The sequence below is a fragment of the Pelophylax lessonae genome (genome assembly GCF_965119305.1).
Source record: "Pelophylax lessonae genome assembly, chromosome: 4".
In the NCBI taxonomy this organism is placed as follows: domain Eukaryota; kingdom Metazoa; phylum Chordata; class Amphibia; order Anura; family Ranidae; genus Pelophylax; species Pelophylax lessonae.
Window position 1 is genome coordinate 272,822,701 of NC_138771.1, and position 26,406 is coordinate 272,849,106.

General features: G+C 40.2%; 1 protein-coding gene across 1 annotated transcript in view; it reads left to right on the forward strand.

Annotated features, from left to right (window-relative positions):
- NTN4 (netrin 4) overlaps positions 1 to 26,406 on the forward strand; it is a 203,968-nt gene that overhangs the window by 154,951 nt on the left and 22,611 nt on the right. Inside the window, exons 6-7 of the mRNA XM_082254458.1 lie at positions 18,128 to 18,341; positions 20,959 to 21,071. Coding sequence (XP_082110584.1) covers positions 18,128 to 18,341; positions 20,959 to 21,071 — 327 coding nt within the window. The remainder of the gene's footprint in view (positions 1 to 18,127; positions 18,342 to 20,958; positions 21,072 to 26,406) is intronic.

A 26,406-nucleotide genomic window follows, 5' to 3' on the forward strand; every position in this document is an offset into this window, starting at 1 on the left:
GTGGTGATCAAACACCACCAAAATTTATATAAATGTAATTTGGGTACAGTGTTGCATTACCACTCAATTACCAGTTGAAGTAGCTCAGTGCAAAAACACAAAAATTGTCTGGTCATGAAGGAGGTAAAGCCTTCCAGAGCTGGTTAATATTGTTTTAATGTTTCTTGCTGCTTTTTACAACTGTTCTAGGGTTAAACTATTCAACTACTGAATATAAAATAAAAAAAAAAAATTGAATCTTGTTAATGTATGAGTGTTCATATATATTTGAAAAAAAAAAACAAATTAAATTTTGGTAATCAAATTTCATTTTTTTCCGACTATTATCTGCATTTCTGTAGACTGTATTCATGCAATAGTATTTATGAATGTATTAACCTGTTTTTAAGTTACGATATTCATTATCAAAATCATAAATTATACAGGGACACAGTTCAGAACTAGGTTGACACCAATTTCCCTCACCTCAAATTTTTCCTTAACTCATAGCACAGAACCCTATTGATAGACTTATTTATTTAAAGAAGTTGATTTAGTAATAGGCTGTTAACTTTCCTAGGAAATTTAGACTAAAGGCCCGTACACACGTGCAGATTGTCGGCCGAAAAGATTCGGCCGACAACCGATCGGCCGATTTTCGGCTTGTTAGTATGATGCTTCCGACAGCCGACAGCGCACTTTCGGCCAAACAGAATCTATCGTGCAAGCATTAAAATTTTTGTATGCCGACACCAGAACGGCCGATTGTTCGCCAGTCAGTACACAATTCGGCCGACAGACAGCAGATTTGCAAGACTGGGCATTCTCAGAAAAGAAAAAACACAGGGAAAGTTAACCATCACATGACATCACTTCTGCAGTCGGCGGACAAAATTCGTGTGCAGTCTTTTGCACTTTTCAGCGGACACGACAGCCCGGGGATAAAAGACGGCCGATCCTTCGGCCGGCGATCGGTACGTGTGTACGGGGCTTAAGGGAAAATTATCTTTCAAAGAGAAAATTTCCTCACAGAGTGAACATCCTATATGCAATACTATAGTAAATCATCTCTCGTGCCTACTCCTGACAATTACCTTAATTAATTTTTTTTTAGACAGATAGAGCTTTCTTTTGATGGTATTTAACTAGACGGTGCCCGGGCTATAGCCGAATGACGGCTACAGCGCGGACCTAAATTGCTGGAAGAACATACAATGATGTCTTCCCGTGCATGAGCGGCCTGCGTCCGGCTCGCTCAGTGATCGGCGAGTCCATGAGCCCACTTACCACGTGATCAGCTGTCAGCAGCTGGCGATCAGCTGTTTTTTTCCTCCTCACACTGTCAGTGTGAGGAGGGGAAAAAAAATGATCGCCGGCTGCTGTCAGAGGGACATCGGTCCCGAAAGAGAAAAGGAATTATTTGTGCCTCCAGTGCCACCTACCAGTGCCCACCAGTGTCACCCACAAGTGCCCACCAGTGCCACCTACCAGTGTCCACCAGTGCTATCTGCCAGTGCCCACCAGCACCACCTACCAGTGCCCACCAGTGCCATCTGCCAGTGCCCACCAGTGCCACCTATCAGTGCTCACCAGTGCCACTTATCAGTGCCCCATCATAAGTATCATTGCCCATCAGTGCCACCTAGTAGTGCCCATGAGTGCCGCCTATTAGTGCCCTTCAGTGCCACCTACCAGTGCCCTTCAGTGCTGCCCATCTGTGCCACCCATCAGTGCCACCCATCAGTGCCACCTATCAGTGCTGCCTTATCAGAGCCGCCTTATCAGTGCCACCTTATCAGGGCCCATCAGTACTGCCTTATCAGTGCCCATCAGTGTTGCCTATCAGTACCCACCAGTGCAGCTTATCAGTGCCTATCAGTGCAGCCTATTAGTGCCCAACAGCGCAGCCTATCAGTGCCCATCAGTGCAGCCTACCAGTGCCTATCAGGGCCCATCAGTGCCACCTCATCAGCGCACATCAATGAAGGAGAAAAATTACCTGTTTGCAAAATTTTATAACAAACTATAAAAACTGTTTTGTTTTGTTTTTTTTCAAAATTTTCGGTCTTTTTGTGTTTGTTCAGCGAAAAAGTAAATCCCCAGTAGTGATTAAATACCACCAAAAGAAAGCTCTATTCGTTTGAAAAAAATGATAAAAATTCCATTTGGGTACAGTGTTGCATTAACGCGCAATTGTCATTCAAAGTGCAACAGCGCTGAAAGCTGAAAATTGGCCTGGGCAGGAGGGGGGTTTAAGTGCCCAGTAGGCAAGTGGTTAATCCTCACTGGTTTTTTTTTAGGTATATAAACAAAAAAAGACAACATTTTGAAGAAGCTGGCACCCAGGTTGTCCATATGCAGGAGAGGTCGGGTTTGAGTCGTATAAATGGATCTGTGTATTTCTGTACCCATGATAGACATACTTAGAGTTACACCCCAAAACACGTTCTAATACTTTTCCTGAGCATGGCGATACCACATGTGTGAGACACTGCAGATGGGTCAGTACTGGTGTCAGGCAGAGACAGGGTCAACAAACAGATAATAGGATTGGTCCAGGCAGCAGTCAGTAATATGGTCAATAAACAGGCCAGGGTCAGTACAGGCAGCAGGCAGAGACATGGTCTTGAAATTGGTCCAGGCGGCAGACAAAAATGTGGTCAATTAACAGGCCAGGGTCATTTCAGGTGGCAGACAGAGATAAGGTCAGTATGCAAGTAAAGGTGCCCACGTGGCAAAGGAGAAACGTGGCAAATAAACAGGCTGGAGATGTGGTCAGTATGCAGGCAAAGGATCAGTCCAGGCAGCAGGTAGAAACATTGTCATATACCGGGCCACAGTCAGTTCAGGCGCAGACAGAGACGTGGTCAGTATGCAGGCAAAAGATTAGTGCCAGGGAGAAACAGTTGATTATTAGGCCAGGGTCAGTTCAGGCAGCAGGCAGAGGCATATTTAAGATGTATTACTGTGTGTCATGCATTATTCCATCTTTGGTGCATACACAACTTTTTTTTTTGGCGGGGGGGGGGGGGTTGGCATATTTCATTAGGAGTGGGAATATCAGGGAAGTATCTCTCCTGTAGCCTGCTAACTGCATCAGAATTAGGGTTTCCAGGTGCAGGGCCTTGCTGGTAAATAACGACTGTTACAACTGCTTCTTGGTAGTTTAGAAGGGGGCAAGGTCTTCCTGTGGCCTTATAGATGGCAAAAGAGTCGTAAATGGCCAATTGAAATAGGTAAATGGACACTACATTGTACCAGTGAATGGAGTTTCTGGTTGCCAGGTGGGGCTTCGTCATTTCTTTTTTGTTCTTAGAAAACTTTTTTGAGTTTTTAACATTGCAAAGGGAACAGGTGGCCCAGCACACACAGGGGGCAGACCACCTGGGCAAAGAGCAGAATGTACCAACAAAGAAAAAAAACACTGCAAAACATTGGTATGCTTGACTCATGCTAAAGTTAGAGGTATAAGCAGATAAATCCCCCCTTAATAAGTTGGGATACAGCACTGTACAACAAGCTACGATTTGCTGCAGGAAAAGGTGAGGGAAAAGTGGCAAGCTGGTATAGAAACTATCCACATAAAGGTGATATCCCTGATGGAATGAGGGTAATATAAGGTCCCATGCAATTCATTTTTTTCCTGCTACCCATATAAGTTGGACATCCAGGGGGCTCCAGGTGGCTGTCTTTCCCTTCATAAACGTGGAAGTCATATGTGTACCTTGTGGCCCTCTCAAGGACGCAAATCGGATGTCAGCGGATGGTCATCCGCTGACATCCACAATCCCATTGACATGCATTATGTCTGTATATCACCCGCAAACGGATGGGGTGATATACAAACATATGGAACGCCCGTGTGAAAGAGGCCTAAATTTATGAAGAAAGATTATTTATTTGAAAAATGAATAAAATATAGTTAAAATATAGTTGCATGCAATGGCATGTGATAACAGTGGGTATACATTAAGTAATAATTGTGATATTTATATTCTCCCTATTACCAGAAGTCTCATACCAACTGTTTTGAAGATGCTGTCTCTATGATAAAATCTTTTTCTCTTCATATGCCACTCCGCTCACCCAGAAAATATTTTTAAGTAATAATAAGGCTTAAAATGATTCTAAAGGCGGAAGTTTTTTTTACCTTCATGCACTTTAGTATGCAGTTCCGCCCCCCCCCCCAACCCTATCTAATACTTACCTGAGCCCGATCTCAAGACAGCAGTGGGAGCCAATCACAGCCAGTAAGTAGGGAGCAGGTGGGTGGGCCTGAGCACAAGTATCCCCATGGCAAGTAGCTTGCTATGGGGGCACTCGAGTCAGGAGCGCCGACGGAGGATCCGAGAAGAGAGGGTTTGGAGCTGTGCAAAACCACTTCACAGAGCAGGTAAGAATAACATGTTTTTTGTTTTTCTTAAATTTACCTTTAGTATCACTATAGGTGTATTTGATATAGAAACATGTATGTAAAATTAAATGTAATATACTAAAAGTGCAACAATGTGATATAAAAATATATTATCGGGCATTTTTTTAATTCTTTATGTTCATTGTTTTGGAGTTGGGGTGTGATTTATATCAATGCAGTATTATTCATTAGCGGCTAGAAGTTAATCCTTCCACACAAGCTAGAATTGTTTGTGTGTATTACCTCACTACTGTGCAGGTGTCTGGCTTCTCGGCAAACAGGTGGGGAATGTGGAAGCAAATGTTACTTGCACGAAAAATCAGGTGTCACAGCCAAAGTAAACAGAGACAAAATGTAGACTTGTTAAAGGGATTACTCAAGTTTAAATAGCTTGGGCCTTTTAAAAAGATACATTGTGATACAAATACAAACAGTAGAAATAATGGTCACATTTTCAGGTAATGGTAGCTGTGTCCAGAGAAGTTTTTATAACTCTATATCTATGCTTATGATCACTATATTAAAAGTATTTAAAGTTTCTAGGTCAAGGACTAGTCTACAGTTCTTAGCCCCTTATCCTAAACTAACTCAGAAACTCCAACTCAACTGCTTATATACCTCAGCATGAAAGCACTATCACATAATTCACGTGAAAATCTTCTTTAGTGCTTGCCAAGTCCCAATAGACCGTACTTTGAGTGTCTCCAGTGTAGGAGTACAGCCATGGAAACCTATGAGGAATCACCATCCAGTGGAATTAATGGATGTTTTATAAGATTTAACCCTTTCACTGCTAGAGACGTTTTTGCATTTTGGGCACAAATGTTTTGTTTTAGGCCTGAAGAGTACATAAAATCCCCAAACATTATATATTTTCTGAAAGTAGACTCCCTAGAGAATAAAATAGCAGTAGTTCAAATTTTTTTTATGTTACTTGATATTACCGCAAAGGTCTAGGAAACGCAAAATGTCAGTAAAAAACACACTAAAGTGCATCTTAGGGCAACCAAACGCAATAAACTACCTACATTTTTGGTAAAATATAAAAGCAGAGGTTGTACCAAGTAAATAGATACCCAATATGTCAAACTTTAAATTTGTGTGCGCCCTCGAAATGACAACAAACTTTAGTATGCTATATTTTCTATAGGTGACGCTTCAAAGACCCCCTATAGATCATCAGTTTAGTGTTACAGAGGAGATCTTGCTCTCACTCTGGTGCGCGCGGTGATATGTAATGTGTATCGTAATTGACGTTTTCGCGCGTAGGTGCCCCTGATGTGTGCGTTTACATTCGAGCATGTGAGGGTGGGGGGGCCTCAAAAGTTTTTTTTTTTTTTGGGGGGGGGGGATTTTTTGTGCTTGGGAGTAACTTTAATTTTTTGCAAAAAATTAGATTATTTTTAGGTGACAGGTTTTCTTTAATAGGACATTTAGACCCTACATGAGCCTGCAGATTGCATTGCAATACATCCCTTCTTAACTATTCTAGCCCGGAACACTGAAAGGCTGACCCAGAACTGACATCATACACGTCGCTTTCTGGGTCACAGCAAAAATTGGAGGAGAGGGAAAGTGGGTCTGCTCTTCTCCCGCCCCTCCTCCTGCCAGCACCTGCCATGTCAGTCCCGGGCCGTAGATGGGAAAGCGGAGCCCTGAACACATGACAAGGGCATGCATGTGGGGGGGGGGGCGCCAGTACTGGGGGTGTGGGAAGGCAATCAGGCGGCAGGACAACCACCCGATTGCATCCATCTGACAGGCAGGAGTATGCCTGAGCCCTGGGAATTTACACACCTTCACATTGATTTCAACAACACCTACCTGGATGCCTTCCTCTTTCTCAGTTTAAGGCCAACTATTCTCTAAACTAGACAGTGAAGACTGTAGATCACTGCACACAGTCAGAAAAAAACAAAGCAGCATTTGCAATGTCTCCCATTACTGACTTACCATGTCTTGCTCTGCACTGTGTCTCTGTGTAAATGCAGCCATCTTGGCATATGTAGGGTTTGCTTCCTCATCTCAGAACTTCCAGCAAGAAAAACAGTGAGCAGCACAGTAGTGATATCAACAAATCTCACTCCAAATCTCCTTGGATCAGTGCCTTACATGTCACACAGCAGATATTCAGCTATGAGGCTGTAGGCACAGGAGTGCTTAGACACACTCACATACCAGGGAGTACAATAATACTTTTCAGAAGGATTTCCAGACAAAGGTAATCTTGTTAGGGTACTGCTTAGGCACCATTACCATTTTTAGATGTTTCAAAACTAAGCAATTATACACTTTTTTTTTTTCATTTTAAGCCCAACAACAGGATAAAAGGTTCTTTGATCACTGGGTTAAAAAAAAATAAAAAATTCTAGACCCCCATTTTCACTTATTTTAAGCTGCAGTCACGTGATCATCCAGCATTGGGCCCTTCTCCTTTATGTTTACTTCCTGGATGTGCACATCACTGCCTGCATGACATGGACAGTTCTCATTGGCTGGTCAGTGGAGAGGCCCCCACAGGATCCAGAAGAGGATCAATGTCAGATTGAGGGAACTGAAGAGGACTGGCTGCGAGGGTTAAAGTGATGTCAGCGGGGGAACCTAGATGGGGACTAGATAAGTATACCTGACTTCACCAGGTAAGGAAAACGTAACAGTTGGCATAATAAGTTAGAGGGGAGATCATAGGAAGCAATTGAAAAAAGAATTTTGCCTGAAGTTGAACTTTAAGTTCTACTTTAAGGGATGATGAATCAACCAGTAAGAAACAGTTCATATACTTGTGTCAAGTGCATTAAACGTATTGTGTTTAACAGACATTAGATACTTATACTTTACATGCTGCAACAAGTGACAGACTGGCATTGGGAATCCTTATGTATATATAATGTAAAGAAAACAGATAAAGTTAAATATCTGGAACATATTGTGTGGAATTTTTAGTAGATGAAATAGTTTACTTATGTGAAATATGTTTAAAGAAAAAATATGTATTTTTGAGTCACAAAAGAGAAATAAAAGAGAATATCAGTAGGAGACCCCTTGTCTGATCAACCATCACACAAACAGCTGGCAGCGATAGCAGTAAATTGCATTCAATTATATATTATTTACACTTTGATATGTTTTCTTTTTTTCTTGGTCCAATTTGGCTCCAGCTTCATTGCCTGGAGACATTGATAGAAAATTAATATCAAACTTTTTTTCAGACTTTGTGACTGTTAAAGAATATTTGACATAAGCCTTGAATATAACCCTACTTTTATGGCAAAAATATTTTTAACGTAATTATTAGTATATTCTCTTTATTTATAAGCCACATCTTCCACAATACATGACATTCCACAGTCCCTGCTTACAGTTTTATGTCCATACCGCATACACACAGTTGCTAGTTAGGGTGGAAAACAATCACCCAGCCAAGATTGTTTTGGAATGGAAGAACATGTTGGTGCTGGGGTAAGCATGGTACACAGACAATATACTGGATTGGCTGAGCTTTAAGCCTCTTTATTTCACCAGTTGTGGAAATCCTTATCACATGTTTTGCAAACTATTTATTTACATTCAGCTTCATGCTTGCATTATTACAATTTAAAAAAAATGTTATCTTAAGGGTCCTTTCACATGGTCCGTTCAGTTTTTTCCTCCGCTCAGTGACTTTTTTTTAAACAGACACGGGTGCACTTTTGGAGTGTCCGTTCCGTTTGTCCGTTTATCATCCCATCCGTTTGCGGAGATAATGCATGTCAATGGGATTGCGTATGTCAGCGGATGACACCGCTGACATCCGTTTTTGCGTCCGTTCCGTTTTTAAAAAAAATAGGGTTCTTTTCCGTTCTAAAAAAACGGAACTGATCGGAAAGGATGCAAATCGGATGTCAGCGGATAGTCATCCGCTGACATCCGCAATCCCATTGACATGCATTATGCCCGTTTTTATTGTTTGCGCTATAAACAAAAAAAAAGACTAACAATTTTGAAAAAAGAAAAACAAAATGTTTTACTTTTTGCTATAAAACCTATCTAATAAAAAAAAATGTAAAAATCTAATTTCTTCAAAAATTTAGGCCAATATGTGTTCTGCTACATATTTTTGGTAATTAAGCATATATTGTTTGGTTTGCGCAAAGTTATAGCATCTAAAAACTATGGGATCATTTCATTTATTTTTATTTATATATATATATTTTTTACTAGTAATGGCAACGATCAGTGACCTATATTGGGACTGCGATATTGCAGCAGACATTCGGACACTAACACTTGACACTTTTTGGGGACCAGTGACACTAGTACAGTGAATAGTGCTAAAAAAATGCACTGTACTAAGGACACTGGTTGGGAAGGGGTTAACATCAGGGGCAATCAAAGGATAAACTGTGTGCCTGACCAGTGTTTATATGTAGTATGGGAGGTGTTTTTACTACGGGAAGGCATGGATCCTTGTCCCTGCTTTGCAGAAACACAGGATTCATGCCTTCCCTCCTGTCAGAAAGGGGATTTGCCTTGTTCAAATAGGCAGACCGCCGTTCTGCCTCTCTGCTGGAGGATTGCCATATGCATTTGTGCCCCCTACCCAGAAAAGCCGCATCACTTATGTATTATACATGATCCGGCGCAGAGGTGCCATCCCGTAGTGGTATCGGTAAAACTGCTATAGGACAGCCCTTAAGTGGTTAAGGTAAAAAAATGCCCTGCTTTTACAACCACTTTAAAGTGGACTTCCAGGCAAATGTTCTAATAAATGTGCAATGTAACTAATTGTTAACTCTCATGAGGTGTATACCACCACTACAATTGCACCTGCACCTTTATAATTTACCATTTATTGATGCTGGATAGTATAGCTCTCACTATACTTCCAGCACTGCGACTATGGGAGCTGTCATACATAGAAGAGATACTGTCATTCATCTGCCCCCTGTCTCGACCCGGTCCGTTCACATCTAGCCTTGATCTAGATTCTCCAGCATTAATGAAACTGTGAATAATAAAGCAATCTTGGCTGTGGCAAGGCAACGCCTCATGAGCATTGACTGTTACCCAGCATATTTTATTTAAAAAATGTTGCTTTTAATATGGTTCTTATACTACTTTATGTATAATATGTTTTGGTGTAGTATACAGGCTAAGTGATTTTGCACCGCTTGGGCTTTGCATACTCTCCATTACGCTCATTGAACTGGAAGTGGGATGTATTTTGAATTGTCATTATTAATATCCTGATAATAACAAAAGGTAGCAAAAAAAAATGTCCATAATAATGTAACAGGCAGTAAAATAAGGTAAATTTCCAACTTTATAGATACATTTTTCTGGCATCTTCAATCTAAGAAAGATATTTTATAAAAGCAATTTTTTGCTAGACTAATAAATGTTTAACGTGAAACCTAACATTTTTTAGATCTCTATTGTATCTGTACATGGGTAGATAAATGCTCAATTTTAACAGTATGCTTCCAGCAATGTTGAATATTTACTGTAAAGAATCCTCAGTGTCATGTTGTATTAAGTGCTTAGAGGCTCAGATGGAACTGATCCCAAATTACTTGAAAACACAGGGATTAGTCAAATACAGCATGCAAACTCACTTATTTCAAGTGTGGCCACAGTGGTCATACAAACGCAAAACAACTACAAAAATAGCTTAACTTTAGTCCAAAAATGATTTTCGAACTGCCTTTTATTATGCTTTTATATGCTTAAGGTACGAAATACAAATACATATAAATAAACATAAGCTTCACTATTCAATTGTGGGTTCCTGAGAAAAGAATATGATTTAGTGTGTCCAAGAATACTTTTTTACAAAGACAGGTAGGCAGTTAGTCCAGTATGTTATTCTAAAGTACGTGCTTCGCAAACCAAGGCAGCCAGTGGCACTCAGCCAAAAGCTGAGTTAGTGGGTGGTGGTTTGATCTTCTTATCAGACACTCTTTTTATTAGCTGCTGAAAGTGTGGCTGCTGCTTAATTTGTCTTTGCTTTTGACAGAAATGCAACATTAAAGGCCAAAGGAAGATATCAGATAAACAGAGATTGTCTGGCTCACTTGTTTTATCAATCTAACGCATTCTAAATAACAGTAAAAGTTGACATCTGAATATTTTAGCTGTAGACTTTGCTACCTCCAATGAAGTAAAACCCCTGGCAAACATTTAAATACACAGTTCAAATACATTTATGTTTACAGTCTTTCCTGGATTTGCAATTCTGTACAGCCAAACCTTCATTTACATATATTTTTACACTGCACAACATGACAGAAGATAGATAACCTTATTTCTTGGCTGTGCCGTTGACTGTGAGCCACACAGCCTTTTTATCAAAATTTGCCATTCCCTGTATAGCTGGGTATTTCCCCAGCAATACCGAAAATTTATAAACCCAAACAAACTCATGCGCTGCCATTATTTCCACGTGTAAATAATAGCCTTATGTGATCCAGCTGCTGCAATCACCACATTGTGTGTTCACCATAAAATATAAGATATTGATATTAAAATGTGATGCGCTGCCTTATAAAAATAAATAATTGTTACTATATCTTCAGTGCTGAACCAATTAACCCAAATTACAAATGCATACAAAAAATATATCATTAAATCATAAAGTATTTGGTCCCACGTAGTGAAAAGAGTCTCCATGACCTTCAATACAGTCTTTTTAGAATAATTGTGCTTCAACAACGTGATCTTCCTACAGGTCAGCGATCCCAAAATCCAGGTGTTGTAAAATCTCTTGAAAACTACTGTGCTCCATCTCAGCCATAATACAGGATGTTCCCTCACCTTCAAATGTTGACCTATAGATGAAAATAGGTAAAAGAGCATTTTCCCCACCTTCTGGGGATAATATAATAGGTCTCTCTGTGTTCCTGGACACCCCTCTCATCCACTGCACACAGAGACAATATCTCTTTATAACTCCACTGTACTGCTGTTTAGCTCTGTAGCATGACCTTAGGCTACGTTCACATCTTGGCGTTTTTGAGCGTTTTTCAGCTCTAAGGATCAGCTCAAAAAATGCCAAAGACAAATCCTATTAATTTCAATGGCCCCTGTTCACATCTGAGCGTTTTGATGTTTTAAGCAAAACGCCCAACGCTCAAAAAAGTTCATGAGCTTCTTTTTGGGCAGATTACAGGCGTTTTTATTTTTTTCCATTGGTCACTTGTCAACCTGAAAAAACGCCCAAAAAAACTCTTGTAAAAACGCCTGTAAAACGTCCAAAAAAATGCCTGAAAAAACACCTGTAAATAGCAACGCCAAGATGTGAACTTAGCCTTAAAGCCACATAGGAACACCATAGTGTAGAAATAACAGATATTGTAAAATGTATTAAAAACTGCACTCACATTTAAAATGAAATAACCTGCATTGTATGAAATAATCATTTGGGATACTGCACTGTTATTCCTGAAGCACTTCCGGTTCTTGGCTGTGATATCACCTGGCTCCTCCTAATGCGTATCGTCACAGATCACTTGAGTTCATCAACCCCTGTTCACACTTTTGCGTTGTGCTGGGGTTCTGATGCACCTTTAAAATACTCCTTAGACATGATTGTAAAAACACTGCTTCTGCATTGAGTTTACATCATGGATGTAATGATGTTACAGCACAGAGTCTCAGACAGAACTATTGCAGCTCGGCCCAGCCTTTACATTGAGCAGTAGATCACTACTACAGTGATCAAAAGCTGGCTGTTTGCAGCCAGCAATATATCACTATTAGTAGAGATCTGTTGCTGACAGGTGATTAGGGGGTCCTGATCTGGTTTCCAGGCACTGTTAAGACATTCTTAGAAGAAGAAGAGGTGGCTGTCAGAATACAACAGCATCAAGGAAAATTGCTCCATTCACAGTGTTTAGGGTAATCCATTGAATTCTCCCCTGCAGCGCACAGGGCTGAACGAGAGAAATCCTATCATGTATGGGTAGCCTTACCAATAAAACAATACAATATCTTTGCAGGGAGGAATCGTCCATCCGTATCATACGTGAAAATGTAGAAATCTTTTAGATTTTTTTTTGTTCAGCCTGCAGGCTGAATGAAAGTAATCTATAGTGTATGGCCTGCCTATGCTCCCTCGAGCAAAAATCCCCTACCTTGCCCTTGTAGGGAAACAAGGTTTTAAGATTATATGACAGAGAATTGCGTATATAATGATTTGCTTTGAATAGTGCAACATTTTAGCTGGTTCCTTCATGTTTTTGAAATAAATCTTTTAGCTGACAAGAATGTCAGAAATGTGCTTCATTTTTTTCTACATCAATTGTTAAATGTAAGGAAAAAAATGTGACAGCTTTCCGTGAGACTAAACAAGCATGACTAATACAAATATGTACAGCCTCATTCTAAATGTAACACTTTAATTTCACACTTTTTCATAGAGAGAGACACGATGATTAGCCTATTATATGACAAATGAATGGTTCATATCTCAACTGCCAAAGGTAAAGTGCGCTAGGGAGGATGAGAGGAATACCAAAACATTTATTTGTTTGAAAAGACATTGCATCTGTCAATAGTTTTAGTCATGACATGTCAGGCAGGTGCTCGAATATAAGTTGAGCAAAATGTTCGTGTGTGTTCTGGTTGTAACACTGGATACAATAACAGTGCCCCTGGCACCACATACCGCACTTGATAAAATAAATCTTCTGCTCAACCATTACAATCAGAAAGACAGCCATTTTCGACACTTCATTTTATTATTTGTGAAGGTTCATTTTATTGGACCTAAAGTCTAAAAGTTTATTTTATTAGACCCCAAGTCTAAATGTGGAGAATAATTAGTTCCAGTGGAGTCCTGCAGCTTATAAAAAATACATAAGATTGTGCAAAAACATCCTAAATTGTTAAAGGAGTTCTATGTTAACGTCATTTACTTTTCATTTATAGGATCAGCATTGTAATAGCAATAACACAATTGGTATAGTTGACAATCCAATATAAATGTACTTTAATGTTGTCGGTGCTGCCTGTCTGCTGCCCATCTCTTTCAGCAACTCCCTAGATTCCCTGCATACTTTGAATTTTCTCCTCTACTGTTTACTTTCATTTTCCAAGGATTACGTATCCATGGTACCTTGCTGCCTGCAAGCAGTGATTCCTGTACTGAATCTGCCTCCTGAAACCCCTCCTCTCAGCATCTCTGTAGTTCAGAAGGCAGGCTCTGTGAATTCCGTGACACAGCGATGCCTACCCACAGGGCATAGTGAATACAGTATGTATCACAGAATTCAAAGAAGTAATTGTATGGGGATCTTCACAAAGTAAGCTTTCAAACTTCAAAATCATTCAGGTTAATAGTAGTAGTAGTCTAGAAAGAATTAAATACAAGATACATCTGGAAGGCCTAAGCAACTGATGACCAGAAAGTGGTGGCCATCCTTTTTTAACCACTTGCTGACCGCCAGTAGTACATATACTGCGGCAGGTCGGCTCTGTCCCGCAAAATGACGTAACTATGTCGCTTCGCGGCACCGCTAGTGGGGGCAGAGGGGAAAGCCAATCAGCAGGTCTGGCGGCCGCGTTTGCCACTGGGCAGCCGCAATCGCCCCCCGTGAAGGCAGAACGGCGGTCTTCCATTGTAAACACGGCAGACCGCTGTTCTGTCAGTAATGAACACATGGATCCTGTGTTCCTCTTATTTAGGAACACAGGTCTTTGTGTTCATTCAATGAATACAGCCCCCACACAGTTAAAAAGCACCCCCTAGGGACACATTTAACCCTTTGATTGCCCCTGTTAACACCTTCCCTGCCAGTGTCACTAGTACAGTAACAGTCAGATTTTCACTGATTACTGTATTGATGTCACTGGTCCCCCCAAAAGTGTCAAAAATGTAATTTAGGTGTCCGATCTATCCACCGCAATGTCACGGTCCTGCTAAAAATCGCTGATCATTACTAGTAAAAAAAAATGACATAGTCATAGTCAAGTAAACTCCTGGGATATTGATCTGGTGAGTTAAGTAGCAGAGGGGGGTTATTAATCAGTTTTAGCTACTTTGATGTTAGTGAAATTATCAACAGGTGCACTAGATGGTTAACAATGAGGCGACCTCCAAAACAGGAATGGTTTTGCAGATGGAGGCCACTGACCTCTTTTTTCTCAACTCACCTTTTATGACTGTTTTTTTTTAATATTAGTTTTGCATTTGGCTAGGGTCAGTGTCACTACTGGTAGCATGAGGCAATGCCTGGACCCCATAGAAGTTGCACAGGCAGTCCAACTCCTCCAGGATGGCACATCAATACTTGCCATTGCCAGAAGATTCAAGAGCATGGAGGAGATTCCAGGAGTCAGGCAGTTACTCTAGGCAAGCTGGACAGGACCGTAGAAGGTCCTTAATTCATCAGCAGGTATCTGCTCCTTTGTGCACGGAGGACCAGGATTAGCACTGCCAGAGCCATACAAAACGACCCCCAACAGGCCACTGGTGTGAATGTCTCTGACCAAACAATCAGAAACAGACTTTATGAGGGTGGCTTGAGGGCCCGACGTCCTTTAGTGTGCCCTGTGCTCACTGCTCCGCACCATGGAACTCGATTGGCGATTGCCATTGAACACCAGAATTGACAGCTCTGCCACTGGTGCCCTGTGCTTTTCACAGATGAGAGCAGCTTCACACTGAGCACATGTGACAGACATGATAGGGTCTGAAGAAGCCCCATGGAGAATGTTATGCTGCCTGTAACCTCATTCAGCATGACCAATTTGGTGGTGGGTCAGTGATGGTCTGGGGAGAAATATCCATGGAGGGACACACAGACCTCTACAGGCTAGATAATGGCACCCTGACTGCCATTAGGTATCGGGATGAAATCCTTGAACCCATTGTTAGATCCTAGGCTGGTGCAGTGGGTCCTGGGTTCCTCCTGGTGCATGACAATGCTTTATGTGGCGAGAGTATGCAGCCAGTACCTGGAGGGTGAAGGAAGGAATTGATATCATTGAATGGCCCCCACGCTCCCCTGACCTAAATCCAATAGAACACCTCTGGGACATTTTGTTTCAGTCCATTCAACGCCGCTGGGTTGCACTTTAGTCTGTTTAGGAGTGATGCCCTGGTCCAGATCTGGTAGGAAATTCCCCGAGGACACCATGCGTCGTCTCATTGGGAGCATGCCCAGATGCTGTCAGGCGTGCATACAAGCAGGGGGAGGCCATACAAACTAAAGTACCATTTTAAGTAAATTTTAGCAGAATGGACTAGCCTGCTGCATCATTTTTACACTTTGATTTTCAGGGTGTCTTTGAATTCAGCCCTCTGTAGGTTGATCATTTTAATTTCCATCAAACCATGTGGCATCCTTTCGTTCCTAACACATTACCCAGTCCATATCAGTATAGATATCCAGCAAGATATTTTTCCCCATTGAGATCTGATGTGTTTCAAAGGGTTCCTTTATTGTTTTTGAGCAGTGTATATATCTGGAAGCATTCTATGCACAGTATAAAGGACACATTGAGTTGGTTGTTGGAGTATAGTTGTCTTGGTTATAAAGAAGCGACATTTGCGTTTTTGGCAGCTATAGAAAATTTGATAAATTTAAATAGGTTTTTAATAATAATACAATTATTAAATTAAATAATTAAAATAAAAATATTTAATAATAAAAACATATTAAAAATAAGTTTAAAAATAATTAAATTAAATGTAATAACTAATTAATAATAATATTACTAAATGGCTTGTGTAGCACTTAGGTATACTAAACCATACATAAATATTTTGCTAATTAAACTTATTATTTTCCTAGGACTGACTGTGTTAAATAATAACACTTTCACTTTAAGTTTCTTATTACATGCAATTATGCATGAAGCAAGAGCTTCTGGAATACATTATACTGAAATGTATGCCTAAATGAGTTCATAGTGTAAGTAGCAGGGGGGTAATTTTTCATTTACTATGATAGTGTATTCTGGGGTAATCAGATTGCTACATTTTTAGAAAGCTGTAGGTTGTTGAATGCATTAGATGCCAAATCACTTTGAAAGCTAATTTATGAATGTGCACTTAGGAGCCTTGATGTCAAGTATTTGTAATATCCACCGTATTTACTGTGCTCTAAATTTCTTGCTAGAAAACAGTTTTTCAGAGTGTAGGTCTTTCTTGAAAGCACCCTTGCTCTGGCTGGATGGAAGGCAGAAGTAAATCATAGGTGACTTTCAGACCTGAAAGAATAAAACGATGGTGCTATTTGAACTCAATAAAGACTATAGTTAAATAGGCAATATGCCAGAAATGTCCACTTACAAAGTACATCATGCTTTGTGAGATCAGTTCTCTTTATTTCTTCTATGCCAAGGTCAGTGGAGTTTATGAATTTTATTAAAGGCAAAGATGGATGCATTTGCCAATGGTTTGGAGGTGTGGTAGATGTTTTCTCTCTTGAAATCAATCTTGTAAAGTTGTAACTGTAATGTAGGTGTATTGCCCTAGCATACATGGCATTATTCCATTCTATTGTTTGGATCATAAAACAACAAGGCAATAAAGAGCATAGTAATATAAGAGGAACATGCTTACCTGGTTGAAGAAATTATATTGTTATGGATGACCATGCAATCGTAAGGCAGTCAATACATTACTTTTTTTTTATCGTAAGGCAGTCAATACATTACTTTTTTTTTTATTGGTTAACCAGTGGGTTGAACTAAAAACTATCAGATTCCCCTATCCACACATTCGATATGGATGGGGGAATCGCTCCCGCTGTGCTATTGTATTCTGACAGCAGGGGAGACTTTCCCGCCGCCAGAATACAATGATCTATATCAGTGATGGCGAACTGTGACACTTCAGATGTTTTGGAACTACATTTCCCATGATGCTCATGTACTCTGCTGTGTAGTTGAGCACCATGGCAAATATAGTTCGAAAACATCTGGGGTGCCAAGGTTCGCCATCACTGATCTATATCTATAGCCAGCAGCACTGATCATTCAGGAGAACCCGACAGGCTGACTGTGCACAGGTCATTTGAGGCACCCCTAAATAAACCTGCAGGCACCCCAGGGTGCTCTACCCTTTCCTGGCCATTCTATTTTAAAGGGCTAGTGTACCCAAAACTGATATTTGCTTCAACTATTAAGAGGCATTCCCACTCTTCCTGTGGGATTATTTTATGTTATGGAAAATACAAAAGGAGGTGTTGGAAGATGGGTGGGAACACTCAAAACTCCTAGATCTCACTGTGGGAGTATCCAAAACATATTAGAAAACATGGGCTAACTCCTAACACCTCCATTTTATTTTTGTTGGGCTAAAAAAGGCTAAAGAATTGTTTCTGTAATTTTACTTTTGGGTTTGTGTGAGAGAATTTATATTCTGGAATATTAAAAGAAAAATGCAAAAAACATAGTGAAGGAGTTCATTTGTGTAAGAACATATGGAGCATTAGGACATTTCTGCCTAGTCCCCCTATTCATGAAAATAATTGCAAAGTGTTTAACTGAAGTAGCAGTTGTAGATAAATAAATACAAACATTTATTAGTTATTTAAAAGTTATTAAATGAACGTGCAATTTACAGTATATTTAAATGCACTATAAAACTGTTTTATGTACCTTTTGTACAGATATTTTTTGATATTTTTTTTTTTTAATTGTATTTATAAAATACTCTATATTTTTCTTATGTGTTGGTATTCCTATTGGCTTGCACTGTGAATCTGTTTTATAGTTGATAACTTTTTTAATTTCTTGTTTCTTCAGCATGTTCCTGTAACCCAGTTGGTTCAACAAAGCTTCCCTCTACCACCTTCTCAACCTGTGATCCTCAAAATGGAGATTGCCCTTGCAAACCTGGTGTAGCTGGGCCTAGCTGTGACCGCTGTATGGTGGGGTACTGGGGATTTGGTGACTATGGCTGCAGGCCATGTGATTGTGCTGGGAATTGTGATCCCTTTACAGGAGACTGTATTAACAAGTAAGTTCTGGAAGCATTTCACATTAGGTTGCCAACATCTGGTTTTTAAAGCTTTTTTAGATGTTATATCCCATTTGTTTTTTTAAATTGCTTTCATGTTAATGATCTGTATTTCAGAGGGAGCACACTTGAGATAGAAAAAAAAAATCCTTTTTAGGTCAGATGATAAAATAATCTTGTACATAATTGGTCTTTGGCAGTGAGCATGCTTGGCACATTGATAGTAATGGGATGTTATGGATATTATAGTTGCCCAAATGTCTGAGGATATGATACTCCCAGAAGTGTAAATGTGTAAGCCCCATAGCAGCGCAGATATCTCTGCTTAGATAGTTTGAATTTCTGTATTAAGTGCATATCATTTTGATTGCCTACATGAACGTTGTTGTCAGGGTAGGAAGTAATAACAGAGCCTCTTTAAAGTGGTTCTAAAGGCAGAAGGTTTTTTATCGTAATACATTCTATACATTAAGATATAAAACCTTCTGTGAGCAGCAGCCCCCCTAATACTTACCTGATCCCCATCTCGATTTAGTGATATTGCACAAGAGACTTGGCTGTCCAGTACTCCCCCACCTGTTTGGCTGAGACACAGCAGCGGGCACCATTGTCTCCTGCTGCTGTCAATCAAAGTCAGTAAGCCAATTAGGAGAGAGAGGAGGCGAGGCCGAGCCGTGGCTCTCTGTCTGAATGGACACACAGAGCAGCTGCTGAGCTTGGGTGCCCCCATAGCAAGCTGCTTGCTATTGGGGAAATGGACAGCAGGGAGGGGCCAGATTCACCGGCGGGGGACCCAAGAGGAGGATCTGGGCTGTTCCGTGCAAAACCACCGCACAGAACAGGTAAGTATACCATTTTTGTTATTTTTAAACAAAAAAAACACTTTATGCTATATGAGAGTTCAGGTCTGTAAATCTCAGCCACACTCATTGTAAGCTATTTGCTGTATCTCAAAGAAGTCACAAAGAATCATGTTACAAGAAGCTGCAGTTCCATCTAGCTGGACAGAAGAAAACTTTCACTTGGGAGGCTCCTTGCTGTCTCCCATAGATAGATAGCAGATAGGAAGATAGGAAGCAGCAGTTCCATACAGCAGAACATGAGAGAGCTTGGTTAAAGATTACAAAAATGGCTAAATTACATTATATGCAGTCCCCGAGTTACAAACATCCAACTTGCATACAATTCATACTTAAGAATGGAGGAAGCGCAACGTCATGCTGGTCCGGACAAACATCTTGCTGCTTACCGCATGCTGCCCCCTACTGTCTGGCGGCCCTGTTGGCAATCCCACGTCACTGCGTGGCCAGTTTGCCCTTCCCTATTCTATCCAAATATTTACACTTAAAAAATGTACCTGTTTCAACTTGCATACAAATTCAACTTAAGAACAAACTTACAGAACCTATCTTGTTCGTAACCCGGGACTGCCAGTAGTATATTTGCGTTTTTCTCTAAAGAGCGTTAGTAACTTACTTACTCATTTCAGTGCTTGGAGATTCTTTTTAATATTAGACTGTGATCTTTTAAAATATGTATTGGAAAAAATAAATAAAATCTGTAACTGCATAAGGGTGGGAATAAATCCTCCATGTGGAAATCTTCTGAAGTGCACCCTATACAGGCACAGTATTTTATACTGGTCTATGCCCTGGCCATATCTTCCAAATGCATCTGTATTTGTACTCAGTGAGGTGAAGTGGTGAAAAGAAAATCAGCAAAAAGCCGAGCTGATGCAACCAGTCCTTGTTACATTTTTGCATAAAAAGAAAGGTGAAACCTCATTGGTTGCTAATGGAAACTTACATTTTCTAATTCTTGTCTTCAGATGTAATAAATTAGCCCCAGCATATTTATTTAGTGTACAGCAATATTGTAATTCAGGTGTTTCAGTACACTTTCTTGGATCCACATAGCTGTAACATCGACCTTTTTTTTTTTATAATTTAGCATCAATTTTGAATACATTAAATACAGTACAAATTATTTTCCTGTGAACACTTTATTACTATTATTGTAGCAGCACATATAAAGCATATGAACCACACACAAGATATATTTATATAATATCTACATACAGTACATATTGCTTTCTACAAGTGTGCCCATTCAATTCATTACTGTGGAACAGAACTGGTACACTAGACATAGGTTAAAATGTATCATATATTTGTTTATATAAAAATACCTCTTACAATCTTTTCATACTTAAAGGTAATTCTATATGAGTTTAATTTCTTAGGGGTTAAATGTGCACAACAGACTAGAAGGGTTAGTTATGCAGATATAACGCCTATTCTTTACCCATAATGGACTTGGCTTTGGACACAATGTGCTCTGTCTGTGGTCTGACCTCAAGCCAACATCATCTGCTGATGTCATGGGTTTAAATGGACTAGGCAAGCCACTCATTATTTAACTCTCTTCACCCAACATACCAGAAATCACTCACTGACTGGGACTTGTTGAATTCTCGTTTTGTTAAAATAAATTAATGATCAATTGTAAATGAATAGTCCTAGTTATTAAAACACAGTGACACATTTTGTTGGGAGAATGACTCGTGATTACTGTTTATTTGTTTTATGAAGATTTTTCTAATAATGTATCTTCACAGCATGGAAATAGACTGGTACAGAGAAATTCCTGAATACCTCTCTGTGTTTAATGAGAGTGGACAGGCCTGGGAATGGGAAGATGAACAGGGATTTTCTGCCCTTCGTCACTCAGGTGAGAAGTCTGCTGCTCTATTCTCGCTTCAGTCAATTGCATTATATAGAATAAACACTTATTTTTTACTTTATGCACATAACTGCATGTAAGATTCAATGTTAATGTTATGTGATGAATTTCTAGCTGCTAATGTATAAGAAGAGCTTTGAAAACTCTGTATGCTTTGTGGTTTTCCCACATATTGGTCTTGCTTGTTCAGGATTAGTGAAGCTGAAACAATTGTTTTTACTGTATGCTGTGTCACTCTACCTTAGAACCAGCATGACAAATATGCATTCCAACTTTCAGAAAAGGCTGATGCATTTAAAAACAGGAATGAAGGGCATAAATACTTGTAGTTCTTAGCAGGGATGTCATAGGGTACATATGTGCCAAGTAAAGGAGCTAGTTTTTTTCCCATGGCATGGTATCCCAGGGCTATTTTTCCAAAGAATTCAGATGTGAAACATTAATACTATGAGGAATTATGACAGCCACATTCTAAAGTATTGCTTTTCACAGTTCAGCTTTGGTCTGTAGTAAACCATACATTTGGGGGATCACTTTTACGTACCGAAATGTCTAAATTACCTAAAGGCAGATATCCAATTCGCATAAATGGGAACCCAGCCTTATACTAGTAGGTAAGGGCTTTTTTTTATTTTTTATCTACAAACCTTTCTTCCTTTATATGGTAAAAAAAAAAAAAAAAAAACGAGTTCTAAAATACTAACAAAAGGCATCTCTATATGTCTAAAAAATCATATAAATTAATTTGGGTATTGCGTTGCATGATCGAATAATCAGTTAGTCAAGGAAGCAGTTGTAACATGCTTTGCCTGAAGTGGGTAAGGAATGATAATCTCTGAGTTAATCCTTGTGAATTGACTTTTACATTGATTTTATCATGAAGGGCCATAAATAACACTGACAGTGTTATAATAGCACTGATAACAGGTGCGTATATAAAGTGAGCCTATATATAAGCACTAGCAGCGCTAATACCTCTTAATAACCAGAGGAACGAATGTATCTGTATTCAAACAAATGAATTTGATCAGGAAAATATATAGTAGCCCGGACACCTCATTTAAATAGCAAAACAAATGGGCGGTGAAGCAAGTGATCACTCACAGCCGCAAACCGGAAGCGAGGCGCCAACAGCCATCCAGAACCATCTCTGCGGACAGTGGAGCCAACTTGCTCATATACCACCCAATTACCCGCATTCTATTAAATAAATCACTGCAATGAAAGCAGCAGCATTCATGGCATCCACCATACATGAGCCCATAAAATGAACTTATAAAAGCATCAAATACTGCTGTTTTCCCATACTAGTCAGCGGGAAAGAATTGCGAGCTATACATCTTACCACGCCGGAACAAACCGGATTTAAGTGGGGTGTCCGGGCTGCGTGCTCACTCCCTCAGTTGAAGTCCGTGATGACGAAACGCGTCAGTGCGTGAGCACGCGGCTACCTAGGCAACCCTGCATAGCGTCATACGTCACGCTGACGACACGTCCGTCCAACCAGGAAGTTGGCTACGGAGGCATCCGAGCTCTGCGGTGCGGTGGAGTCAGCGGCGGTGGCGGGAGTTACAGGGGGATGATCCTTTGGTACATCTACATCGCTTGTTAAGATTTTATTCCATGTGAGTGCAATCTCTTTTATCAATAAACTATCGGTTTGTACATGTTACACTATGGGCCCCCTTATTTTTATTTCATGAGCTTATTATGAACTGTGGATCCTGAGCGTGGAGCCGACACCTGGATCTGGAGGTGGAGCGGGATTTGACTGTGGATGATTACTTGGTTGTTTTCATAAGGCGGTTGATCCTTTTTATGAGGGTACGTGTGCAATACCTAGGGGAGCACGTCGGTGTGGTGAAGGCTCTGTGTTTGGTGTGAAACGAACAAAGGACTGTTCTCCTTGTTTGGGACTATTCCATGCTATCTTTCCATCACTGGGATTAAGAGACTTTCATATCCACTGTTGCATGCCTTTTACCCTTTATGATATTAAGATTTCTACTATATATTTTCCTGATCAAATTCATTTGTTCGAATACAGATACATTCGTTCCTCTGGTTATTAAGAGGTATTAGCGCTGCTAGTGCTTATATATAGGCTCACTTTATATACTCACCTGTTATCATATTATCTATTTTATAGCAGCAGCTTTTTGACTTGCATAGTGTCAGTGATCTAAGTAAGCATTTCGTTCATTCATCCTCACAGGTAAATACCCCTGGTGTGAGATTGCATTCATTTAAGCGCTGAGTGGGTTGAACAGGGCTTTGTCCCGAGCTTTACTCCTTTTTTTGTATAATAGCACTAGTAGTGGTAAACTACCATTTCGTACAATGTGTTATCAGAGTTAGATAAGGTTTAATATTGAGGAAATAACATTCAAACATAAAAAAGCAGCCTTATGTCCTCTCTGGGTAGACCCCTAATGGTAAACACAATCACTATTCATTAAAATGGGGGCACCCTGGCTACTGAAAATCAGGGATGAGCTCAGGTGTGTTTGCCATATCATAGTTCAAACCCAATTGAGCGATCCCACCAGTAAGCTGTCATCTGTACTGTGCTGAAGCATTACCCTCACTGCAGCTCCACATATACAAGAGGAATGTATGTGTTCGACTGCAGGGAGGGGAATGCCTTGGTGCCTTATCATTGCCCAAGTGAGAGCTTCCTGGTGAGGTGGGTTCAGACTAGGATCAGAGCACACCTGAGCTCATCCATACTAAAAATGATGTGACATGCAAAGGGGAAGTATTTTCCTTCCAGTACCTATAATAGCATTGTGTACATGCACAGTAGTACATGGAAACCCAACTTTCAATACCCCACTGCAAAGTACATCTGGCAAAAGAGTTTAAAAAATGGCTATGGGCCTCCTGGAGCATGCCCATGAATCCACAATTTGAGATTTGTTTACCCCTTTTCTATGCATCCTTATATGGTTTGTATCCAAAATAGTTACTAGTCAATGAAGTCTTGTAGCATATAGTCCATACAGTTGTCCCTGCCTTTAAATTAACTTTAATAGTTTGCTAGAAATGAGAACTGTACCAAAGCATGGAGGGTGCCTTTCTCAAAAAGAATATTGTCTATCCTGTCTCCCATAAAGGAAACCTGCCATTGAAGAAATATGGAGACTGCCATTACTGATCTTTTGCCTAGCTGTCATACTTGTTATCTTTCTTCAATACCTTGAGTCTTTTGACCAGGAAAAAGTACGCAGATAAGGGTTTCTGACTTTTCCTGATCTATATACTTTTCCTGATCTATATGCTACTCTATATTCCATAAAGATATATACTATGATTAGTGGTCTAAAGCAGTGGTCCTCAACTCCGGTCCTCAGGGCCCACTAACAGGCCAGATTTTAAGTATTACCTTGGGGAGATGCAGACTAGAGTACTGCAATCACTGAGCAGCAAATTATATCACCTGGGATGTATTTCAGTTATCTTGCAAACCTGGCCTGTTAGTGGGCCCTGAGGACCAGGGTTGAGGACCACTGATCTAAAGTATCAACTCCCGCAGGTCCAATTAACAGCCAGACAAATAGCAATTTCAGTAATCTATCTCCATCCAGGTATAGATGGAGTTAATGAACCAATGCGCTAACCAATGAGAGCGTAGATAGAGATATATATGACTGTGTAAAGAAGATTAACAGCAGCCATTCTCAGGCCCTGGTGACTCTCTGGTATCAGTTCCACCTGATTTATGCCTTTCCCCTCTAAAGATCCTTCCTTACTTGCTTTGGAAGTTAGAGATAGAGGGCACTCCGGTGATTCTCAGGAATGACCCAAGAGGATGTGGGACTCTCTTTGGACCTTCATCAGGACCTGCTGCCTCAAGGACCATCTTCACAATTGCTGACTTTAACAGCATGTTGATTCCGACTTCAGTCAGAAAGTCCTACAGGTGGTCCATTGAGTTTTGACCATTTCCTTTAGATCTTTTTGTGGTTCTTGGGACCTGTTAGCTGTTGTTTGCTGTTTTTCCTACCCCTCATAGGATTGCTTTTGGACCTTAAATTGGTCCAGATATTGACAAGTCGTGATGTACTTCCAAGAAATTTATTTTATGGATAAGTTCAGTTTTCATTCATAAAGGTTTACTTTAAAGCAGAACTCCAGCTTTTCCTCCCCAAAACAACAGATGCATTGTGCATGTAAATGAATCAAAACCCCACTGTCATTTTATCTGTATCTTGCCTTATTTACCCACTTGTCGGTTTTACTGCAGCAGGTTGGCTCTGTTACGTTAAACGGCATACTAGTACGTCGCTTTGTGTAACAGATAGTGGGGGCGTGCACACGTGCCGATTGGCCAGAGAAGGAGCCAATCAGCAGGTCCAGCAGAAGTAAAGTCCGATGAGCACCCGCGATCACTCCCCATGGGGACAGAACGGCGGTCTGCCATTTTAAACAAGGCAGACCGCTGTTCTGTCAGAGATGAACACAGGAATCCTGTGTTCCTCCTATTTAGAAACACAGGTCTCTGTGTTCATCCACTTATTATAACCCCCATACAGTTAGAAAGCACTCCCTAGGAGCACACTTAACCCTTCGATCGCCCCTGGTGTTAACCCCTTCTCTGCCAGTGTCATTAGTACAGTAACAGTGCATATTTTTTGCACTGATTACTGTAGTAATGTCACTGGTCCCCTCAAAAATGTCAGTTAGGTGTCCGATCTATCCGCCGCAATGTCGCAGTCCTGCTAAAAATCGCTGATCCCCACTATTACTAGTAAATAAATAAATAAAAATGACATGAATCTATCTATCTATCTATTGTAGACGTGATCACTTTGCGCAAACCAATCAATATACACTTATTGGGATTTTTTTACCAAAAATATGTGGCAGAATACATATTGGCCTAAACTGATGAAAAACATTGATTTCTTTAATTTTTTTTTATTGGGAATATTTTATAGCAGAAAGCAAAAAATATTGGGTTTTTTTAGCGCAAAAAATAAAAATCTCAGAGGTAATCAAATACCACCAAAAGAAAGCTCTATTTGTGGGGGGAAAAAAAGCACTTTAATTTTTTTTGGGTACAAGGTCGCACGTGCAATTGTCAGTTAAAGTAACGCAGTGCCATATCGCAAAAAATGGCCTGGTCATTAAGGGGGTAAAACCTTCCAGTCCTTAAGTGGTTAGCTGTAAAAAGCAAGTTTGTGTGTCTGTGAGGTCACTCCTTCTTCTGACTAAATTTCAAAGTTCTGACTTCCTGTTTCCTTCCTTTACCAGTCCTGAAACTACATGTCCCATCATGCTTTGAGCCTCTGTAGTTTCAGAGCAGGCTATTGGAGTCACT